We start from the raw sequence: 22,638 nt of genomic DNA, 5'->3' as shown, positions 1-22,638 counted from the left end.
GGACACCTGATCATAAGATTGCTTCTTCTGGAACATCTCATTCCACATTTAGTCATCATTTGCTCTTTTAATGGTTTTAAGGTCCAATCTTCTGGAAAGATGTTCCACTATATATTTTTTGTGATTCATGTAACCACAAAAGTGTTAGTAAAGTTAGGTGATGTAGGTGAGAAGTTGAGGAGGTTCCTGGGTTTATAGCAAGAGATCTTCCACATTTTCCGATCCATGTGAAGCAGATCCTCATGAAGTTTGACTCCTTTGAACTCCTGGTTCCAGTGAAGGGGAAATTCAATGCAGCGTTCGAAGACGTCCTACGGCCTCCAACTCTGTGTGAAAAGTTTGTCCCAATTCTGTATGACTTTGTGGGATTTGGCAACATTATACATTTGCATATGTTAAATATGTATATTAGCAAACACGTTCATGCTACAGCTGGTTTGCGGTTAGCCACACCAACAAAATGCAGTAAAAAGATGCTAAGCGTGCTACAAAACGGCGAAAACGGCGACTACATTTTAAAAGTTGCACACACACACACACACACACAGACAATCAGTAAATAACGGTCATGTAAATTAACAGTAAAATTCAGTATTTTCCTGTTAATTGTAAAGTTTGTGTTCCGTAATCAACTTTACGGTATGTTACTGTAATAATCCAATAGACTGATGGACTCGATTGAAAATCCTTAAAATACTTGAAATCTAGAGATGGCTTTCGTATCCTGATCTGTGTCTCCTCTAGAAATACAGTATTCGAGGGGTCTTACTACTGTTTATTTTAAAATCACTCCTAGAATGCAAATCTATTTCACGGTACATTGAAGGTTTTGATGAGAAAAGGTAAATATTGCCCAGAATGCTTTGTTTTCAACAATAAGATGTTAACAAAAAACAAATACATGTTTTTTTTTCCCCCAGAGTTAAACAGCGAGTCTTATTTGTGGTGGATTTTTCTGATCAAGTCTGAAAGACATCATTGAGATAATTAGCTATCAGAATAAAATCGAAGGAATTGAACATTGCCCTGGAAAATAATCATGAACCCCAAATGAATATTTCCTCCTGTGGGTGAATTCTAAAAAAAAATTGCTTGTATCCAGATAAATGAGGCCTTATATCGGTCTGCCGCACTCCCTCACACGCTCAGGTCTGGAGGACATTGGACGCAGCTTTCCCAGCATGCTACGCTGCCGACTCCAGGAATAAAGCGAGGATTTAAAAATAGCTTGTCTTGTGAAATCTGAACGGAGGCTGATGACTCGCTCTCGATCGGCTCGGCGTGAGTCATGACGGCACACGTCGCTAAAAGGGCTGACGGATGACGTGAACTTGTGACGATATTCGTGGAAATGAAAGGAAGAAAATGATTTAGAAAAGTGTCGGATGTTGCAGTAATCCACCTTAAAACAAGTCAAGTTTATTTCTATCGAGCATTGTTTCAAAGCAGCTTTACAGAATTTAAGAATTAGGACCAAAAGACTAAAGTGCCGCTGCATCACTCGGGAATGATGCGAGCGATAAATCGGGAAATTGTGGAAAACCGCGTTGGAGTTAATTATTATTAAAGAACATTAATTATAATCTGCAAATTCTTCAAGGTGGATCGTTCCTTCAAAACACACAAATACATTTTATGGCCAAAAGTATTAGGACGTTTTCAGCCGTATGTGGTGCCTATACAATTGTGTAGGACGTCTTCGGGTGCAGTAGCTGGAAATTTTGCCTTCACTTGAAGTTGGAGATCCAAATCTGCTCCAGCATGATGATAATCCTGTGCACACAGCCAGGGTTGGAAGATGTAGAAGATCTGCTATAAATCTTATTGTAATAATAATAATAATAATAATAATAATGTGAATGCTGACTGCACCCCAGGAACCTCCTCACCTTCTCACCTACATCACTACCTGGCTTTACTAACACCCTTCTAGCTGAATGAATCTCCACAACAAAAATCTAGTGGAACATCTTCCCAGAAGAGTGGAGCTCATTACAGCAGTGAATGAGGAACTCAAAGTGGAACTGGATGTTCAAAATGAAGCACATGGCAATCTTATGATCAGGTGTCCACAAACCTTTGGCCCTACACTATATATCGTGAGTGAAACACCTTCATGAGGTGAAGAATGAGGCATGTGTGTGAAAGGTCAAAGGTCGGTGCTGAGACAGCGACTGATCACTTACCTGTACTTTAGGTCACTTGTGATACAAAATGTTGTAAGGAATCAATTAAGACACATTTACCACAATCTGGCAACCATGGCTCTATCTGATACTCTTGTGGGATGAGCAGCTTGTGGGGAGCTCTGTGGATAATTATAAACACTCACACACACACACACACACACACACACACACACACACACACACACACACACACACACACACACACACACACAAGGATCTGTGAGCAGCCGGTCACTTCATGTTCATATCCAAGCTGTTCTGCTGCACTGAAGCACATGGAGGTGAGGAAGCCTGCACACAGTAAACGAATTCGCTGTGAGAGCACGGGTGAGAATACACAACATTCACGCATGAGTTTGTTCAGGTTTCGATTTATGCCTCAGATTTCAGCCAGTCAGCAGGATAATGGGGTAGTGGGGTCACTAAGGGTCACTCGCAGGCCTCGAGTCTTATACGTGTAGTTTATTTATTTATTTATTTATTTATATTTCTTTTGGCATGTTTACATGTTGAATGATGAGATATTCAAAATCTTTGCAATTTGATGTTGAGGAACATTATTCTGAAAGTGTTCCATAATTTTTAGACGCAGCTTCTCACAGGTTGATGAAACTCTGATTCTCTTTTTATACCCAATCATCTTACTGACTTGTTCCCAATTAGCATAATTATTTGCAAAATGTTCCTCCAGCTGTTTTTTCTTTTTTTTTCACACCTGTTTCTAGATGTATCGCAGGTATCGCATTCAAAATCAGCTTCAATTTTCCTTCAAATTGTAAAATCTGAAGACGAGGATATTTCTGAATTCCATATCATGCTGATTTGTGTCAGCTGCGATTGAGGCATTTCAGAAGAAGAAGAAGGAGAAGGAGAAGAAGAAGAAGAAGAAGAAGAAGAAGAAGAAGAAGAAGAAGGAGAAGAAGAAGGGAAAGAAGAAGAAGAAAAAGGAGAAGAAGAAGAAGAAGAAGACAGGAAGATGATGTTAATGATTATGATGATGATGATGATGATGTGATGATGATGATGTGATGATGAAGGAGACAATTTAAAAGTGGAAGAAGAGGAGGAGTTTGAAGCAGAAGAAAGAGACGTACATATGGAGGAAGAGAATGGTGAGGAAGTAGATGGAGGAGAAGAAAAGAATGAGGAGAAAAGGGTAGAATATAAAGATGATAATAATAGAGTAGAAAAAGGAAAAAAGGAGAAGAAGAAATTGAAGGTGAGGAAAAGGAGAAAGAAGTAGGATAAGCAGAAGAGATGATGATGATGATGATGATGATGATGATGATGATGATGATGATGATAGAGAAAAGCAAAAAGAAGAATGAGAAGATGAAAAATCCTGATTATAGAGTGTGTGAGGAGACACATCCTCTCTGACTGAGTGAGATTTAGATCATGTAGAAGATAAAAAAATCTGATCTGATGATTAAAATGGCAGCCGTGAGCAGAGCTGTGTTAGAACGCTCATCACTCAGTGCCAAGGCCACTGTTACCTGCTGCCAAGTTCCTGCAAGTCGAGTGTCGGATTACAGATCTACTGTCTGAAGGGACATCAAGGACACCAGGGACATCTAGGACATGTAGAGGAGTCGAGTTTACAAGTCCAATACGATCACAACAATCTGAGCGCTGACTTATCTCTCCTGGTTTGATTAAATTACCCATAATCCCACTCGTGTAAACGTCATGTCTAATTTAATCTTTGGTATCTGTGGAGTTCAGGTGGAGGCTAATCTGGATCCTGGATCCTGGTCAGGACTGTGGTGGATCTGGAGTGTGTTTTGCTCATGATTCTTCTGCTCATTTACACATATGGGCTTTTTAGGGTTTAAAGGAAACTAGAGAACCTGGTGGAAACCAAAGTGGAGATCATATAAAACATGATTGGATGTTGGAAAACAACAGATATCTGTGATTGGATGTTGGGAAACAACAGATATCTGTGATTGGATGTTGGGAAACAATGGTGACCTGTGATTGAACGTTGGGAAAAAATGGTGTGCTGTTATTGGGTGTCGTGAAACAATGGTGATTGGACGTCAGAAAAAATTTGATCACTGATTAAACATTGGGAAAGAATGTAGTGACCGGTGACTGGTCAAATGGTAGAATAATAATCCGCGATTGGTGAATGGGATCAGTGCTGTGCAGTGATTGGAAGTTTGGAAAAATGATTGGCCATTGGGAATCATAATGAAGTGTGATTGGTGGATTGGTTGAAAATTATTGGTTATTGGCACCAATTGTCATCAGCGAATGGTATTAATGGAACAATTAATAGATTTAGAAGCTATATCAATAATACTGCATCAATAGTAAGAGTAATGTGTGTGCGCTTTTTTGTTGATGTGTGTGTGTGTGTGTGTGTGTGTGTGTGTGTGTGTGTGTGTGTGTGTGTGTGTGTGTGTGTGTGTGTGTGATGAATCGACTGATAGAGGATGTCCAATCATCAGACTTTAGTCTATAGGACAGGCCCCGACACACACACACACACACACACACACACACACACACACACACACACACACACACACACACACACGCTGGATTGATATCTGTCCTTCTTTGCGACAAACACCAGCACACGCTGAAATGTCTCACCTTCAAAGCGAACTTACCCAGAATCCTCTGGAGAAGATCTGGGTGCCGTGGATGAACAGCAGACTGAGCCGGAGACGTGGCTGTAAGTGAGATCAGAGCGATGTCTCTCTTCAGATCTCTCAACCTCTTTCTTGGGAATCCAGCAGCTGTTTATCTGTGTGTGTGTGTGTGTGTGTGTGTGTGTGTGTGTGTGTGTGTGTGTGTGTGTGTGTGTGTGTGTGTGTGTGTGTGTGTTTTAATCATATAGAATGTATAATTAATTGATTATTACTACAGTATATAAAATGGTGCAGCTGTAAGTTTAGAGTTTGTTTAGAGTTTGTGCTTCTCATGGTGATCTCAGGGCCGTTAACCTCAGCCTGATACAAGTTCATGGTCTGTTCTTACACACACACACACACACACACACACACACACACACACACACACACACACACACACACACACACACACACACACATACGCTAAAAAAAGACTACTTCCACACAATAAACTAAACCCCTCCTTTCAGAAACATCTCCATGCCATTGCTGGACACACACTTTTCTTTTTATTATAATTAGCTGTGGATTATGTGGAGCTCTGAAGGGCTTTAGGGATCCAGTCTCAAAACTGTCTCAAGTCAATTTCTGTATCGGATGTGTATCTGTGTGAACATGTGTCTGAATGATTGCCTCTTTTTCTTGGACTTGTCTCAAACTTGTGTGTTGTTTTTGATAAATACAGCTTTGGTCTTAAGAGTCTGTTTGGCATGATGTAAATCCTGTTTACAGCCTAATAATTGGTGCTCAAATAAAGCTAACTAGCTGCAGTCTTGGCCAGTTATTTGGACTCACCATAAAGTTAGCCTCAACCCTCTTAAAGCTCAGTTTTGATTCTGTCCAGGTCCAAGTGTTTTATTGTAAGCAAGCAAACAAAATAGTATAGAGCTAAGATTCACGCAAGGGTCAGCACTTGGAACAGGAAAAAGCAAACAAGAAAACTAGAAATCAGAAAAGCAGACAGACAATCCATAATCAATAATTAAAAATCACAATAATGTGAATACCAAAGTATCTACAGTGAAAAAGGGGAGCTCCTGAGTTCACTCCGCTGTTATTTGTGGGTCTGTTTGTGTTTGCATTGTGCATTGTGTATGAGTGCTAGTGGTTAAGAAAATCTACTTTTGAGTTCAAATCCCAGCACAACCAAACTGCTAGTCCCTTAAACAAGGCCCTTAATCCTCAACTGCTCTCTTGATTAAATGCAGTAAATGTAAATGTATATCAGTCGGTGCAGGGAAGCCATTCCAGACGTTCCTGGATATATACAGTGCACATTATAGGAGGTATGGAGCAGTTTTAGACCACAGGACTGGTTTTTGACTTGTCTTGAACCACAGCCATCGAGCGTCAACTATCTGTTACTAAAAATTCTGCTGTAAACGAAACAAATTCAACAGCTTCTGACCAATTAGATTAAAGCATTTGTAGAATTTGCCCCTATAGGATCCCACAAATATCTCTGTATTCACACAATCCCCAGGGTTAGAGAAGTGCTATTTTTGTAGCTAAGGCTTTCAAATTTCTGATCAGAAGGTCACAGGTTTAAGCCCCAGTATCTCCAAGCTGTCACACTTAGGCCCCTGAGCAAGGCCCTTAACCCTCTGTGCTCCAGGGACGCTGTATTCTCTCTGACTCCAGCCTCCGAACGTTGCGAAGCAAGAGTTTTGCTGTAATGTTCATGTGACAAGTAAAAAGCACCTTTACCTTTAATTACATACGTACCGATGCCTTCAATTCATTCGTGTACTTTTGCTTATGTTCCAGCGTCTGTGCCGCAGTTCACAAACTCACCCACTATGATTGTGATGGTCGGTCTGCCCGCCCGAGGGAAAACCTACATCTCCAAAAAACTAACGCGCTACCTCAACTGGATCGGCGTTCCCACCAAAGGTAAAGAATAAAATCTCAGTCATACATTTAATAATTTTATAATCTTTATTTATTTACACTGTTATGTCCATTTCCACAATCTGCATCATGAACAAACTGTAACTCAATCCATAGGTCTCTTCCATACATCTGCAAACACACACTCCTCACACACACACACACACACACACACACACACACACACACACACACACACACACACACACACACACACACACACACACACTCAAATTAACAAATTCTTTGAAACACACATCTACTGTGCTGGTCGATGCTTCAATGTCACTGTGTTTATTGTCTCGTTGTGATGATCTTGACCTCATTAGTGTTACATTGTTTTGTTTCTAATTCGACTCTTATTTGACTCTGTGATGGATTTATTTCCATCCTGACAGTGTTTAATGTTGGCCAGTACCGCAGGGAAGCCGTTCAGACCTACAAGAGCTTTGAGTTTTTCCGTCCAGACAACGAAGAAGCCATGAAGATTCGCAAGTGAGACACACACTCATGTTATTGCTCTTTTATTTACATGGTTTCATTTTATCCCTAATTATTGGTCGTTAATTTCCAGTCAGCTCTTTTGTGTCGCATACCAGACAGCGGTGGACAGTAACAAAGTAAATGTAATTACTAAAGTAATTTTTTGGTGTATTTTGTACACCATTTGTAAGTGTTTCCATTTGGGGAGACTTTTACTTCAGTACAATATAAATAAATATAACTATCACTAAAATATCTTTTTTTATAAGCAGATAAAAACTGGTCTGTTTTAAACTTGTTTTGATTGGCGCTTAGTGTATCCACTGATCACCAACTCACAGTTCAGCATCAGTTCAACCGCAAGGATTTGTGTGTTGTAAGTGTTGTTGCTGTAGCTGTGTGTGGTTTTTGTGTTCAGAGCTTGTGCACTCGCCGCCCTGAAAGACGTTGCCGCCTACTTCAGTTATAAGCAAGGCCAAGTGGTGGTGAGTAAACAAACAGCTACACCACGTTTGGTGTATAAAGTGTCCTTCTGGAGTTATGAGGGTAATAAAGAAAGCAGAAAAACATATTCATGTTCCTTTAGTTCCAATGCAACAAACTAGGTATTTGAACCAACAAATCTATAAATATCCAGATGTTCCACTTTATTTTCATTGAAAAATCCTCTTTTAGCATGAAGAACACTTTCACACGCTCTTCACACACTTTGTTTTCCCAAACGTAGTGTCTCTTGTACAAACTCGCCAAAGATGTTCTTCACTAGTTGGAGATTTCATTCTTGTGATGCAGTTCATCTCAGAGCAGTTCAGTAGGATTGAGGTGAGGTGACTGGGCAGATCGTTCCAGGATAGATATCACTCCAGACGTCTGTCTGCTCTCTAAATAACACTAATAGAACTCAGACCTGCGCTTCGGCTCATCGTCTTGTTGTACGGTGAAGTCGTTCCAATGAGCCGCAGTCCAGACGGAACTGCATGGTGAAGTATGGACTGGGAGCCATGTTGGTTCAGGATTCCTTTCACTATTTAACCTTCATATACGTAACGATTTAGCATGTTCTCCAAATATATAAAAAAAACAGTGAAGTGGAACATGACATAGCCACATGTAAACAAAAAGAACATGCATGCATCTCAAAAACCATTCCACATTTTTGACAGGCATCGTAAATTATATATATATCACGTGTATTTTTTTGCCTGCAGGTATTCGATGCAACGAACACAACACGGGAGAGGAGGGAGGTAATTTTGTCGTTCGCCAAAGAGAACGGCTACAAGGTGAACAAAAGCCCTGAACACATTCAGTCCAGTTCAAATCGTCGACACGTGCGTTAGATTCAGTTCGTAGAGTTACAGTTTAACAATAATGCAGTGTTGATTCTTTTTCAATCACGTCATGAAGTTGTTTAATTTATTTTCTACAACATTTTTATCAGCTTTTTGTTACGTACAATGTCGATTCGAGAAACCTTAAAAACGTAAACTGATCAACCCTGAAGAACTGAAAGAACTCTGAAACTGGAGACTCCTTCCATAAATGACTCATCAAACAGATTCTAAATTTTTTTCCAGTGTAAATTAAATTCAAATGTAGTTTCTCTTGCTCTCTCGTTCAGATGAGGCTAATAATTCAGGCTTACGCAAAAATATAATTTGTAAATTATGTATGTAAGTTAAACAACTCCACTTGAATATATTTATTGCAATGATATAGACTTGGGTAGACAAAACATGTAAAAAAAAATGTTTTATTTCAGAGTTTGTTCGTTTGTTTTTTCCAAAATAGTTTTTTCTATTTTAGGTGTTTTTTGTGGAGTCCGTGTGTGACGATCCTGAGATCATTGCTGAAAATATCAAGGTACAAATTCCATGTTCAGTGAAGAAAAACATGAAATTCTGTCTAAACAATGTAACTTTGGCTACGTCTACACTGATCTGGATTAATTAGAAAATGTCGTTTTAGTCTAAAAACACCGTTTTTAATGGTTTCTCAAAAGTCGCTCATCCACATTGAAACGTCTGAAAACGTTCACGTTTCTATACTGCGCATGAGCAAAACTTTCAATTTTAGCCTTCCATTTATTTACTTCAGGCTCTTTAAAACTTTGCAGCAATTCAAGGGAAGGCGTCATCGTTTTCAAATGTGGATGGAAGGCCAAAAAAACGGAGAAAAGAAATATGTGTTGTTAAACCAAAACATATCATTGTGGACATGGCCTTCATCCATTTTTACCCATGCCCTTGGTGAGCTCAGATGTTCACCAACCTGTCTGCCAAAATGATCATAAAATCAAACCAATGTTCCACAACTCACAAGCAAAAACTAATGACTATATCTTATATTCTATTCTATAGCTATTTCATATAAATTGGTATATTTTTAATTTTAATTTTATTTTATTTTATTAATATAAAAATATAAACAGAAATAGAGACAAAGTACCCAAAGTATTTTCTAAACATCCCATTCCACATTTGTACTGATATAATCAGCTCCACTCTTTTGGGAAGATGTTTCACTAGATTTTGTGGAGGTTTGTGGAGATTCATTCAGGGTGTTAGTAAAGTCGGGTACTGATGTAGGCGAGAAGGTGAGGAGTCCTGGGGTGCAGTCAGCATGAACAATTCATCCTAAAGGTGTTCAGTAGGGTTGGAGATCTATAGCAGGAGATCTTCCACTTCAACCCATGGAAAGCAGATCTTTATGGAGCTGGGGACGAAGCATATATGGCTGGAAAAGTCAGGTGTCTCAATGCTTTTGTCCATATGGTGTATTTTTTAGCCTTGGGTAGATCGATGCCAACTAATTATGCTTATTAGCATATTAAGCCACACCCACCTGCACCTGGTTTCAGATCAGTCTGTGTTCAAACAGTGAGTTCAGCTGCCCTTTAATTAGCGTTGTATCCCATTGTTTTTTATTTGATCGCAGATTTCCTAATATTTTTTCTTTTCTGCAGCAAGTAAAGCTCAGCAGCCCTGATTATATCGGCTGTGACAAAGAGGAGGTTGTGAAAGACTTTCTGAAAAGAATCGAGTGCTATAAGATGACCTACGTCCCTCTGGATGACAACAAAGACAGGTGAGATAGAATAATATTAATGACTCAAACACTGATTGATTCTTTTCAACTACTTAAAAATAATAGTGTAAACGAGGTCACGTGTGTTGTGGCGAGTTTGAGTCTGAAGTTTCTTCATCATTTATTCCTCTCTAAATGTTCTGCTTGATGTTGAACTGATGCTGAACTGTATGTTGGTGATCAGTAGATGCACCAAGCGCCGATCAGAACACGTGTAAAACATTTCACAAACAGTAGGTGAGTAAAAGGTACGAGATTTGAAATGTAGTAAAGTTACAGCAAAAGTTTCCGCCAAATGGAGATACTTCAGTAAAGTACAGATACACGAAAAAGATACTTAAGTACAGTAACTAATTACATTTACTTCATTACTGTTCACCACTGCAAAGAATATATTTATAAAAGGCTTTATATTATATAATTTACTTTATAGAAATCACATTTGCAATGATAAATATCAACTTTGCAATATTACAATAAATTATATAATACAGGGTGGTGCATGGAAACTGGGAATTTTGAAACAAGGATTTGGGGGTTGCAAACTCGTAGTTACAAAATGTTTTCGTTTCCCTGCGCCACAATGAATTAAGATGAAAGTTGCCACGGTTTCACTCATTTTCGATTTCCTAATATTTGGAAATAAGCAAATACACATACTCTATACTCATATAATGTAGTTTTACTTTTAAAGATTTCTAGTTCAACGAAAATTTAATAGCACAAATAATACAATAGAAACATAGAAACAGTTTTATTTATAGTACAATTGACTTTAATGCCTACTATTATTTGGTACACAGCCATGTGCTTGTGATTTCATTGACCTCGAATGGAGAAATTTAAATTCACTTATATTCTCAAATTTTCATTTCACTGTACTTTTAAAATTTTTTACAGCTTGAAAAATAAAACAAAATATGTTATGAGTTATGGGAATCTGTATCAGTGACTTTTTTTTATCTCGTACTTGACGTAGTGGGTTGAATCAAACGTCACAGCGAGGGCCAGTTTTGGCCTGCGGGCCTAGTTTGGGTATCTCTGTACTATACGAGGTGGTATCTAAAGGTTTCGAGACTAATGGTGCTAACTGGTGCTATTCTGATCACGTCTGCGATTTCATCATAGACAGCAAGTTAGAACAAAGAGCAAAAGTGAAGTTCTGCATGAAATTGGGCAAATACGTTGCCCAATTACGTTGGATATGGCATACGTTCAACCTACGGCGATGCTGCAAAGGGTCGTTCTTCAAAGGCGGAAGAACATCGCCGGAAGACGATGAGAGATCAGGAAGACCTTTGAAAAGCTCAACTCCTGGAAACGTTGAAACTGTTCAGCATGATGATCATCGGAGAACAATCCACACAACCTCACTTCCGCACCCACCTTGTTCATCAGATTTGGCTTCTGCGCACTTCGCCTTCTTCCCGAAGATGGAAATCCGTCTCAAAGGTCTCCGTTTGGACACCATTGCGGAGATCTTTTAGGACACATTCCAGAAGTGGCAGGAGCGCTGGGGGTACTGTATTACTGTGCATGGGGACTATTTTAAAGGTGATAGTGTGGAAACATAGATAAATGAAATACTTTCTTATAAACAGTGCGAGTCTCCAAACTTTTTGATACCACCTCATATATTGACTATACAAATTCCTGTAAGCTGTAGCAAAGTTTCACTTGAATACACTGTATGCCACTTTCCAGGCTCATGAAACTTCTCTTCTTTCCAGCCTTGCTATTATACTGAAGAAAACACCTGCATGAAATGATGAAACCTTCCTTATGAACTGAGCTGTGCTCAAGATGTTTCAGGAATCCCATGAGTGCATGTGCAACACTCAGATCTCTTTTCTCTGTCTTGCTGTTTTCTATCTTTTCTCTCTGTCCTTCTCTGCTACAGAAACCTGTCCTATATAAAAATCTTTAATGTAGGCAGCAGGTATTTGGTAAACCATGTCCAGGATCACATCCAGAGCCGGATCGTTTATTACCTGATGAATATTCACGTCACGCCACGCACCATCTACCTGTGCAGGCATGGAGAGAGCGAGCTCAACCTGCTCGGGCGCATTGGCGGGGATTCGGGTCTCTCACCGCATGGAAATAAGGTTTTTACTCATTATACTGGTAGATTGTGATACTATATACTAGTATAACTCGCCTATAGGGCATTTCTTCATGTATTTACCACTGGACAGGAATTATAAATGGTACGTCATTGTTTTTCCTTTCATGTAGATAAACTCTATAGGAGATATATCACATTATCCTTTATCTTTAAATGCAAATTTGCCTACTGGGCACTGAATCATGCAATTTCCATGGGAAAAGAATGCTAGATGGCAGGTCATTGTATTTCTTTGCATTTGAATAAACTATATGAAGTATTTTACATATTCTCTGAAGGGAGAGCACTGTAGAAGACTACTCGCCTGTAGGGCATTATGTCATGCTGTCTACAGGAAAGGATGCATAGAATGCAATTCATTGTGATATCTGTCATGTGGAGACATTTTTATTACTTGCCCATAGGGCACTGCATCATGCAATTTACATGGGAAAAGAAGCCTAGATAGCACTTTGTTGCATTTCTTTGCATGTAAATAAATTTTAGGACATTTATTAAATGCTCTACAAAGAAAGATCACCCTAATAGCCTACTTTACTTACCTATAGGGCATTGTGTCATGCGGTCTTCGCTGAAAAGGAAGCCTAGAATGCAATTCATTGTGTTTTCTGTCATGTGGATACATTTGATAGAACATTTATTACATATTCTATAAACAGAGCATCCTTGTTGGAATTTTGTTTTACTCACCTATAGGGCATTGTGTCATGCTATTTCTATGTGAAAAGAAGCCTAGAAGGCACTTTATTGCATTTCCATTGATGCAAAGAAACTATAGGACATTTATCAAATATTCTCTGAAAAAGAGCACCCTAGAAGACTACTTTTACTCACCTGTAAGGCATTACCGCATACAGTCTTACAGGAAAGGAAGCATAGAGTGCAATTCGAGGATGAACATGTGGATGAACTTTATAGGACATATATTACATTGATAAAGAAGCATCCTAATGGGAATTTTTTTTTTTATTATTATTCCTATAGGTTACTTAGTCATATACTCACAATTAAAAAATAAGCCTAAAGGGCATTTTCTTTTACATAAGAGAAGCTAAATGGATGCAATGCGTCATGTATTTTCTCCTGAAATTCTTCTACTTGTTTTTTTTGTAATGCAGCTTGTCGTGTTACTGAGAAAACACAAAGCTCCTCTAAATGCAGTAATTGTTTTTTCTATAAGTTTGCAGAAGCTCTTGGGAAGTACATCAGAAATCAGTGTATCCTGGACCTGAAGATCTGGACGAGTCACATGAAGAGGACGATCCAGACTGCCGAGGGAGTCGGGGTTCAGTACGAGCAATGGAAAGCTCTGAATGAAATTGATGCAGTGAGTACAGACAGAGATTTTGGTCAAGAACTTGGAGAAATCAGACTTTGTGCTAGACAGACGCGTTATTGCTTCACTTATGACAGCATGTGGCTGGATTTCTGAGGCGTCAATTTAAACACTATTATTTTTTCTGAACACTCGTCATCTCAGCGTGCACTTTAGCCACTTTGGCACCGTTTTCCACACATGCTGCGTTTATTTCTTAAATGCACCTTTTTTCACCTTTAAAAATAAACAAATACGGAAAAAAAAACTCAATAAATTTCATGTAATTCTGGATCTTAGAGCAGAGGTAAAAACATAATAAGGGAACCTGGAGGGCTTTAAATTAACTGATGTAAGAGCATCCTAGTGGGAATTTGCTTATATTTGCTCATCTTTATGGTACTAAATCGTGTATTCACTACTGGAACAAAGCCTTGAAGGCACTTCATTGGGTTTCTTTGCACATAGATAGGACATATGTCACATTTTTTCTGATAAAAGAGCACCTCAGAGGGCTTTAAATGTTTTGTCTAGAATAGAGGAACCCTAGAAAGCACAATCTTTTGTGCTGCGGATTGTGCATGCACTGCGTCATGCAAAATCCGCTGTAAAGGAAACCTTGAGGGCACTTTATTATATTTTCTTGCATGCATGTGAACTGTAGGACAAAACAACACACAGTGTCTGCTCGAGGTTCATAATAGAGGGCACTTTATCATAGTTTCTCACCTTTAGGGCACTGCATTATGCATTCACCACTGGAAGGGCACTCTAGAAGACACTTCATTGTGTATCCGTGCAATAATGGGAACTCCATTTGACAGCACATATTCTTCAGTAGAAGGACACCCTAGAGGGCACTTTTGTAGGCCATAGTTTATAGGTTCATCTGTCTATCTATCGATCTAGATTAGTAAATCATTTATTCTCCACCAGAAGGGCACCCTAGAGGGCATTTTATCTTGTTTTCTTACATGTAGGAGAACCCTGTAGGACACTACAGCACATAATCTTCAGTAGAAGTACGCCTTAGAGGGCACTTTTCATATGGTCTTGTCTGTAGTGCTCTGCAACATGTCTCTTTCATGTCTTTACAAAAGGGAACACTGGAGAGTACTTTATCATGTCTTCGTTTACATAGTGTCCCTCCATAGTACCATAGTGGCACTGCTAATAATTGATTTTATATCATATTTTAAGAGACTACATGCTAATTTGCTGACTGTGTGTGTGTGTTTGTGTAGGGTGTGTGTGAGGAGATGACATATGAAGAGATCCAGGAGCACTTTCCTGAAGAGTTTGCACTGAGAGACCAAGACAAATATCGCTACCGTTACCCAAAAGGCGAGGTAATTATTTTTATATTACAACAACACACACACACACACACACACACACACACACACACACACACACACACACTATATATATATATATATATATATATATATACAAAAAAGAAACACAAATTTATCTGTTAAAGGCACTACATATATACATAAATACATACACTACATAAGGCATTACGTGTGTGTGTGTATATATATATATATATACAGCTGCAAATAAGTATTTGAACACCTGAGAAAGTCAATGTTAATATTTGGTACAGTAGCCTTTGTTTGCAATTACTCATCTGACCACATGACTTTCTCCCATGACTCCTCTGGATCATCCAAATGTTCATTGGCAAACTTAAGACGTGCCTGGACATGTGCTGGTTCAAGCAGGGGAACCTTCCGTGCCATGCATGATTTCAAACCATGACGTCTTAGTGTATTACCAACAGTAACCTTGGAAACGGTGGTCCCAGCTCTTTTCAGGTCATAGACCAGCTCCTCCCGTGTAGTTCTGGGCTGATTTCTCACCTTCCTTAGGATCATTGAGACCCCACGAGGTGAGATCTTGCATGGAGCCCCAGTTCGAGGGAGATTGACAGTCATGTTTAGCTTCTTCCATTTTCTAATGATTGCTCCAACAGTGGACCTTTTTTCACCAAGCTGCTTGGCAATTTCCCCGTAGCCCTTTCCAGCCTTGTGGAGGTGTACAATTTTGTCTCTAGTGTCTTTGGACAGCTCTTTGGTCTTGGCCATGTTAGTAGTTGGATTCTTACTGATTGTATGGGGTGGACAGGTGTCTTTATGCAGCTAACGACCTCAAACAGGTGCATCTAATTTAGTATAATAAATGTAGTGGAGGTGGACATTTTAAAGGCAGACTAACAGGTCTTTGAGGGTCAGAATTCTAGCTGATAGACAGGTGTTCAAATACTTATTTGCAGCTGTATCATACAAATAAATAGTTTAAAAATCATACATTGTGATTTCTGGATTTTTTTTTTTAGATTATGTCTCTCACAGTGGACATGCACCTACGATGGTTTTTTTCTGATTCAATGGATTTGTCTAGTCTAAATTGTTTACACCTTGACTCTTCCCAGCACTCCTCTTGACTGTTTGATATATATATATATATATATATATATATATATATATATATATATATATATATATATATATATATATATATATATATATATATATATATATATATATATACACACACACAAAATGCCTTATGTAGTGTATGTATTTATGTATATATGTAGTGCCTTTTACAGATAAAGTTGTGTTTCTTTTTTTGTCTCTCGTCCTCCTTGAGCTAGTCGTATGAAGATTTGGTTCACAGACTAGAACCTGTGATCATGGAGCTGGAGCGTCAGGAGAACGTTCTGGTTGTGTGTCACCAGGCCGTCATGCGCTGTCTACTCGCGTATTTCCTGGACAAAAGTGCAGGTGAATTTATTTCTTTAAAGCTCCAGGGTGCTCTTGTTAAAGATGTATTTTTCAGGCTTTTTTCTGATATCTAGGTCAAATTCTACATTGAGAAAACAGAAAACATTTCATCAAAACACTGGCAAAGTGGGTCAATAATGACTGGAAGTACAAATCTAGGACAATGGGGGGAAAAAAACATTAAGCCATAAAAAGAGAAATTGAAGGACTAACACAGAGCATTAGCTAATGTTTGCATAAAGACTGTTAATTAGCAATCATTTATGTGCAATTTTTTTGTTAATAACCGTTAATAAACGTTTGTTGATATTTTAAAAGCTTGCATTGCAGCAGACTGTCATTGAATAGCTAAACATGAATTGCTAGCTAGCTACTACACCATGCAACCACAATACTGAATTAGGCTTAGCTTGCTAATGGTTATCATTTATATACAATGGAAACAACGAGTGCTTTATGGTTTTTGAGACACGGGAATGTTCCTTTTGTTTCTATGCAACAAACTCAGTAAAACGCAAAAACACACAAGAATGTGACAGTGATGAGTGGAAGAAAGTTCTGTGGTTCCAAATGGTACGCTCTACCAGAAGAACTTGTGTAAGATGGATCAAGATGTGATCGGACTCCCCTCACCCCCACACTCACACATGGAGGTGGAAACGTGATGGTTTGGGCTTGTTCTGGAGCAGGGAAGGTTCTGGAAAAGTGAAAGGAATCCAATCAGAACCAAGAATTCAACACTACAGAGATTTGTCTCATTAAATAATCACAGCGATTTTATTCCATTATATATATGACTGATGTTCCAGTAGAATTTAATGGTTCTTAATGGATATAAATGGGACTTAAGAACTATTTTTTTCACAAAAGTTTCTTCTCCTTTTCCTTAGACGAGCTGCCGTATTTAAAATGTCCTCTGCATACAGTGCTGAAGCTCACGCCCGTGGCATATGGTGAGCCTTATCTATCTATCTATCTATCTATCTATCTATCTATCTATCTATCTATCTATCTATCTATCTATCTATCTATCTATCTATCTATCTATCTATCTATCTATCTATCTATCTATCTATCTATCTATCTATCTATCCATTCTTTCTTTATTTCTTATTCTCACTTTATCCCTCATTCTCAATTTCTCTCCTACTCCCTCCTGCATTCTATCTCTCTATTTATCATTTATTCTCTCTCTCTGTCTCCAGGCTGTAAAGTCGAGTCAGTTTCTCTGAATGTGGAGGCAGTGAACACACACCGGGACAGGCCTGTGGTGAGTTCACCACTCTTTATAAACACACATCTGTTAAATCCACATCACATACGCTATTGGAACAACAAAATCACTGCTATTCTAATTATTCAATTATATAACATTTATATAACAATTATTCATCATTTAATGAACGACGACGATCTTAAGCATTTCAGCACTTTTTGTGATTGTGATTATGACAGTGAGACTAAAATAATTAACCTGGGAGGGATGTGGGTGGAGCTTGCAGCAGTGCTGCTCACTGATTGGTCAAAGTGATTGGCACTAAGCTTTGTGGTGTACTCGCAGTGCCGGGTTTTACTTTAGTGCCTCATTTTCCCATGATGCTACTATAGTTTTATTTTATTATTAGGAATTTGATTGTAGAAATGTACATTTTATGTACATTTGTCAAACACATTGAGATACTGATGTAGGTGAGGTGAGGAGGCCTGGGGTTCACTCAGCGTTCACATTCATCCCAGAGGTGTTCAATGGTATTGAGTTCAGAATTCTATAGCAACCACTCTAACCCATGATCTTCATGGAGCTGGCTTTGTGCACAAGGTCATGCTGGAACAGGTTTGGGTCTCCTAGTTTAAGTGAAGGAAAAAACTGCTGCAAAGGCGTCCAATACAAATGTGTGTCTTCAACTTTGTGGTCAAACAGGGAAGAAGCACATATGGCTGGAAAAGTCAGGTGTCCAGATACTTTGGCCATAAAGTGTATATTTGGATAGATAGATAGATAGATAGATAGATAGATAGATAGATAGATAGATAGATAGATAGATAGATAGATAGATAGATAGATAGATAGATAGATAGATAGATAGATAGATAGATAGATAGATAGATAGATAGATAGATAGAATATGTATATCATGCATAGTTTAAAGTTTAAAATATGTTCTGTACGTCAGGCACCAAAACATGTCCTGGTTAATTGAACTTTTTTTTTTTTTTGCCGTTTAACAATATGCATTGCATTGTATTAAAAACTTCCCTCTTTACCAGATCAACGATGCTGAGTGCAGTCATACATCACCTTATCGTCACACTCGTGTTCAGCCCATGGCCAGTCCCATGCCTACTAAAGCCCCGTGTCTCCCAGAGCTCGATCTCACTGAGCTTAGCTTGCAGGTATCATGATACAGATCAGATATAATCAGTCATAATTAACACCCTTTAATTCCAAATCTTTCAAATATTAATCATGTACCATGTAGATTTCACGATTTCTAAACACTAATCTTGAGCTTAATGCAACTTTAAAAGCATATGTGGGTGCTTGGACCCCTTAATTGCTTCTCAAACAGGCTTTTATTAATGAATTTCTCCAAACATTTGTTTTAACACTCGCCATAGATGTTTTTCACTGGTTGGAGATTTCCTACTTGTGATGCAGTTCATCTCAGAGCAGTTCAGTAGGATTGAGGTGTGGTGACTGGGCAGGTGGTTCCATGATAAATATCACTCCAGACGTCTGTTTGCTCTCTAAATAACACCTACAGAACTCTGACGTAGTTGCATCAAAACGAAAGGGTCATGAAACCTTTTTTCCAAGGTTTCCAAAGTAAAAATTTACTTTATTGCCAATAAAATACTAATATGTTGTTGCCACAATCAGCAAAGTGTAAAAGAGCATTTAGTTTAGTTTAGTTTAGTTTAGTTTAGTTTAGTTTAGTTTTGTTTTGTTTTGTTTTGCTTTTACAAGCAAGTTAGTAAAGATTACAAAAGTAAGCAGCCTTTATGATCTTTAATTTCTCTGTGTGAACAAGAAACCATCTAAACTTTCCCTTTCACTCTCACAGATACTCTTCTATCACAAATCACTCCTGCTATCACTCTTCTCCACCCACTCCACCCTGCCTGCACTCTTTTCTTCACTTCTCTAACACACTCTCCATTACTTTGCACTGTTGACCCCAGGTACCTGAACTCCTCCACCTTCTCCACCTCTTCTCCCTGCAACCGCACCCCTCCACTGCCCTCCCTCTCATTCACACACATGTACTTTGTCTTACTCCTACTGACTTTCATTCCCCTTCTCTCCAGCGTGTACCTCCACCTCTCCAGGATCTTCTCCACCTGCTCACTACTCTCACCACAAATCACAATATCATCCACAAACATCATAGTCCATGGAGATATAAACCTAGATTTGTTTCGATTTACTTTAGTACTTGCCATTTTTTCTTTCTTACACTAAATGGCCAAAATATTGGGACGCCTAAATTTTTACAGCCATTTGTGGTTCTTCCCCAACAACATTAGAAAAGAACGTTTACAAGGTTCTCCTGCTATAGAGCTCTAATCTCAACACTAATGAACACCTTTGGGATAAATTCTGTTTAACCTACATCAGTACCGGGTCTGGACCGGGTCAGGACCGGGTCGGAGTGACTACCAGTATCAGTGTAGAGCTTTTATTATGATTTTTAATTTATTTATTTTGACGCCTAATTCTAGATTAGTCTATTCTTTTGTACTGCACCGTGCACAAACACATGAGCGTAACTTTTCAAGATATATCAAAAATTAAAAGATCATTAGTACTATCATAATGATATTTTTTATATTCATGCTTACTGGAATCAATAATTACTTACTTATGCATATTGTTGGTGGGTGAATCTAACAAATAACAAGTAATAATAAAGATACGTTAATAACTAGAGGTCCGATCATTAGTGGATTTCACCAATAGCTAAATTGGATCGTACTTTGTATACTGGATTAAAAAAAACAAAAAAAACATGACATTCCATGTAAAATAGTACTCACTTATAAATCAAAGATCAAAACAAAACAAAAAAGTACTGAATCATGAAAATGTGCTAAAGGAAATAAACATGAATATATTCATCATTAAATCTAACTCATATAAATAAAGTATTAAAGTATAAATAATACATTTAATATAGTGCTGTCTGTGCAGCGCGCAGTCTCACGTGTAAAAACAAACAACATGTAGAGTCAGAGATTCGCCACTAGAGGCCGCTCTTGTACTTGTAAGCCGGAAAAACTATCGGCATGGATTTTTGCTGATAGCCGAAAGTTCTAGCAATTAACTATCAGTGCCTCGACGTCTATTAATAACTGAGGAGACATTTTTTGTTTGAAAGTCAACCTTTAGTATCAAATACAGATATGACAGGAGTAAAATATATATTTAAAATAAAATGTAATGTTTTTGGCTTTTAATCAGAGGGTGGTTCTAAATGTGTGGGGGGCGTATTCGCCATGAGGGCCGTAGACTGGAGACCCCTGCTCTAGTGTATATAGAGAGATTACTCTTAAACTATTGCTATAACAATTTCCAAGTTTTATTCAACACTGAATGTGATGTGATGTTGCAGAACGTGAGCGTGGACCGGGATGACGAACAAGCTCTCCTGACAGTTCCTGAACACATCTAAATGCCCAGGAGAGAAGCCCTGGTCATCTTTACAAGTACCATTAAGCCAGTTTGGAGTAATTCTAGTGATTCAGTTGTAATCAGCAGGTTATGATGGCTTATGAAGGCTTCATCTCAGTGAATGTCAGAGGAAACAGATGTTGGTTTCATCTGGAGTAGTAATTACTGGGTAATTTACAGGAACTGATTCTGTATAATGGAGTTTTTGATGCAGGGATGAAGATGTGATGCAAAAAATCATGCTAGAGTTTTATTTTTATAGTGACAGAGGAGCCTGATGGCCTGAGTGAGCAAAACCAACAGAGTGCAGAGTTAATAATAATGATGATGATGATGATGATGATGATGATGATGATGATGATAATCCATCTGTTGAATTTAACTGTATAATTATGTATACTATTTACTAGTCAATCAATTGTATTCATTTATAATTTATTATTTAATACAAGTAAAAAAAACAACAAAGCAAACTAACCCTAAAACACAAGTTCTTCTCTACATTGTATAGTCAAAAGTTTGTGGACACCTGATGCTCCTTTTTTGAACATCCCAACCACATTTAGTCTCCATTTGCTGGTATAATAATCTCCACTCTTCTGGGAAGATGTTCTACTAGATTTTTGTGGAGATTCATTCAGCCGCAATGGTGTCAGTAAAGTCAGGTAGTGATGTAGGTGAGAAGGTGAGAAGGTTCCTGGGGTGCAGTCAGCGTTCACATTCATCCCAAAGGTTTTATAGCAGAAGATCTTCCACATTTTCCAACCCATGAAAAGCAGATCTTCATGAAGCTTCGTGGGAAAAAAACTGACAAATGACCCAAAATACGACATTTATTTTTATTATAATTTTGTTTGTTAAATGTGTGACTATCCTCAAAATGACCAGCAAGGGGCGCCAGAATGCTGTGTGAGAGAAAACTGTGCTAAATTGTATGGAATTGGAATAAACTTCTAAATAAATTCAGTGGCTGCAGCAAGTTGTGAGAAATGTCACACACAAACATACACATATACACACACACTTACTCAAATACACCACATTCTTGCCAACGTCCATATCCCAGTATATATAACCAAAAGTTCAAAATCTCCTCGTCTGTCATTGCATATGTTCTCTGGTGAAAACAACCGCTGTTTGGCCACTTCATCACTTCAGATGCTGCACTATTGAACCAGTCAGTGATGCAATCATGCTGTTATCATGCCATGTAAGATCAATGTAATTTGCAACATGTCACATATTGTCACATATCAGGTTCCAATTCATCCCTAAGGTGCTCCATAGGTTTAAAGTTCTAGAGCAGGAGATCTTCCACGCCAAGTCTTTGAAAGAAGATCATCATGAGTTTTCTTTGTGCACAGGAGCATTGTCCTGAGAGAAGAGTTTTAGGTCTCCTAGTTCAAATGAAGGGGAAATTTCATGCAACAGCAT

General features: G+C 38.4%; 1 protein-coding gene across 5 annotated transcripts; it reads left to right on the top strand.

The window, feature by feature from the left end:
- Nucleotides 1–2,363: 2,363 nt before the first annotated feature.
- On the top strand, nucleotides 2,364–22,011 carry LOC310714893 (6-phosphofructo-2-kinase/fructose-2,6-bisphosphatase-like). Of its 5 annotated transcripts, none has more exons than XM_083520943.1 (15): nucleotides 2,364–2,516; nucleotides 6,602–6,727; nucleotides 7,123–7,219; nucleotides 7,626–7,692; nucleotides 8,416–8,490; nucleotides 9,014–9,070; nucleotides 10,173–10,294; nucleotides 12,195–12,402; nucleotides 13,603–13,749; nucleotides 14,982–15,086; nucleotides 16,403–16,532; nucleotides 17,423–17,485; nucleotides 17,738–17,802; nucleotides 18,801–18,926; nucleotides 21,146–21,564. In XM_083520943.1, exons 1-15 carry the CDS (start codon nucleotides 2,465–2,467, stop codon nucleotides 21,203–21,205), a joined length of 1,500 nt encoding a protein of 499 aa, XP_083377069.1. In that variant the 5' UTR covers nucleotides 2,364–2,464; the 3' UTR covers nucleotides 21,206–21,564. The 5 variants fall into 5 exon arrangements, with proteins under 5 accessions (XP_083377069.1, XP_083377070.1, XP_083377072.1 ...); XM_083520946.1 differs by having other exon boundaries at nucleotides 2,370–2,470; XM_083520945.1 differs by lacking the exon at nucleotides 2,364–2,516 and adding an exon at nucleotides 4,706–4,875 and having other exon boundaries at nucleotides 21,146–22,011.
- The last annotated feature ends 627 nt before the right edge of the window (nucleotides 22,012–22,638 follow it).

Source organism: Silurus aristotelis, assembly GCF_946808225.1.
Source record: "Silurus aristotelis genome assembly, chromosome: 19".
NCBI lineage: Eukaryota > Metazoa > Chordata > Actinopteri > Siluriformes > Siluridae > Silurus > Silurus aristotelis.
Note: the sequence above shows the minus strand (reverse complement) of the source record. Positions and strands in the feature narration are given on the sequence as shown.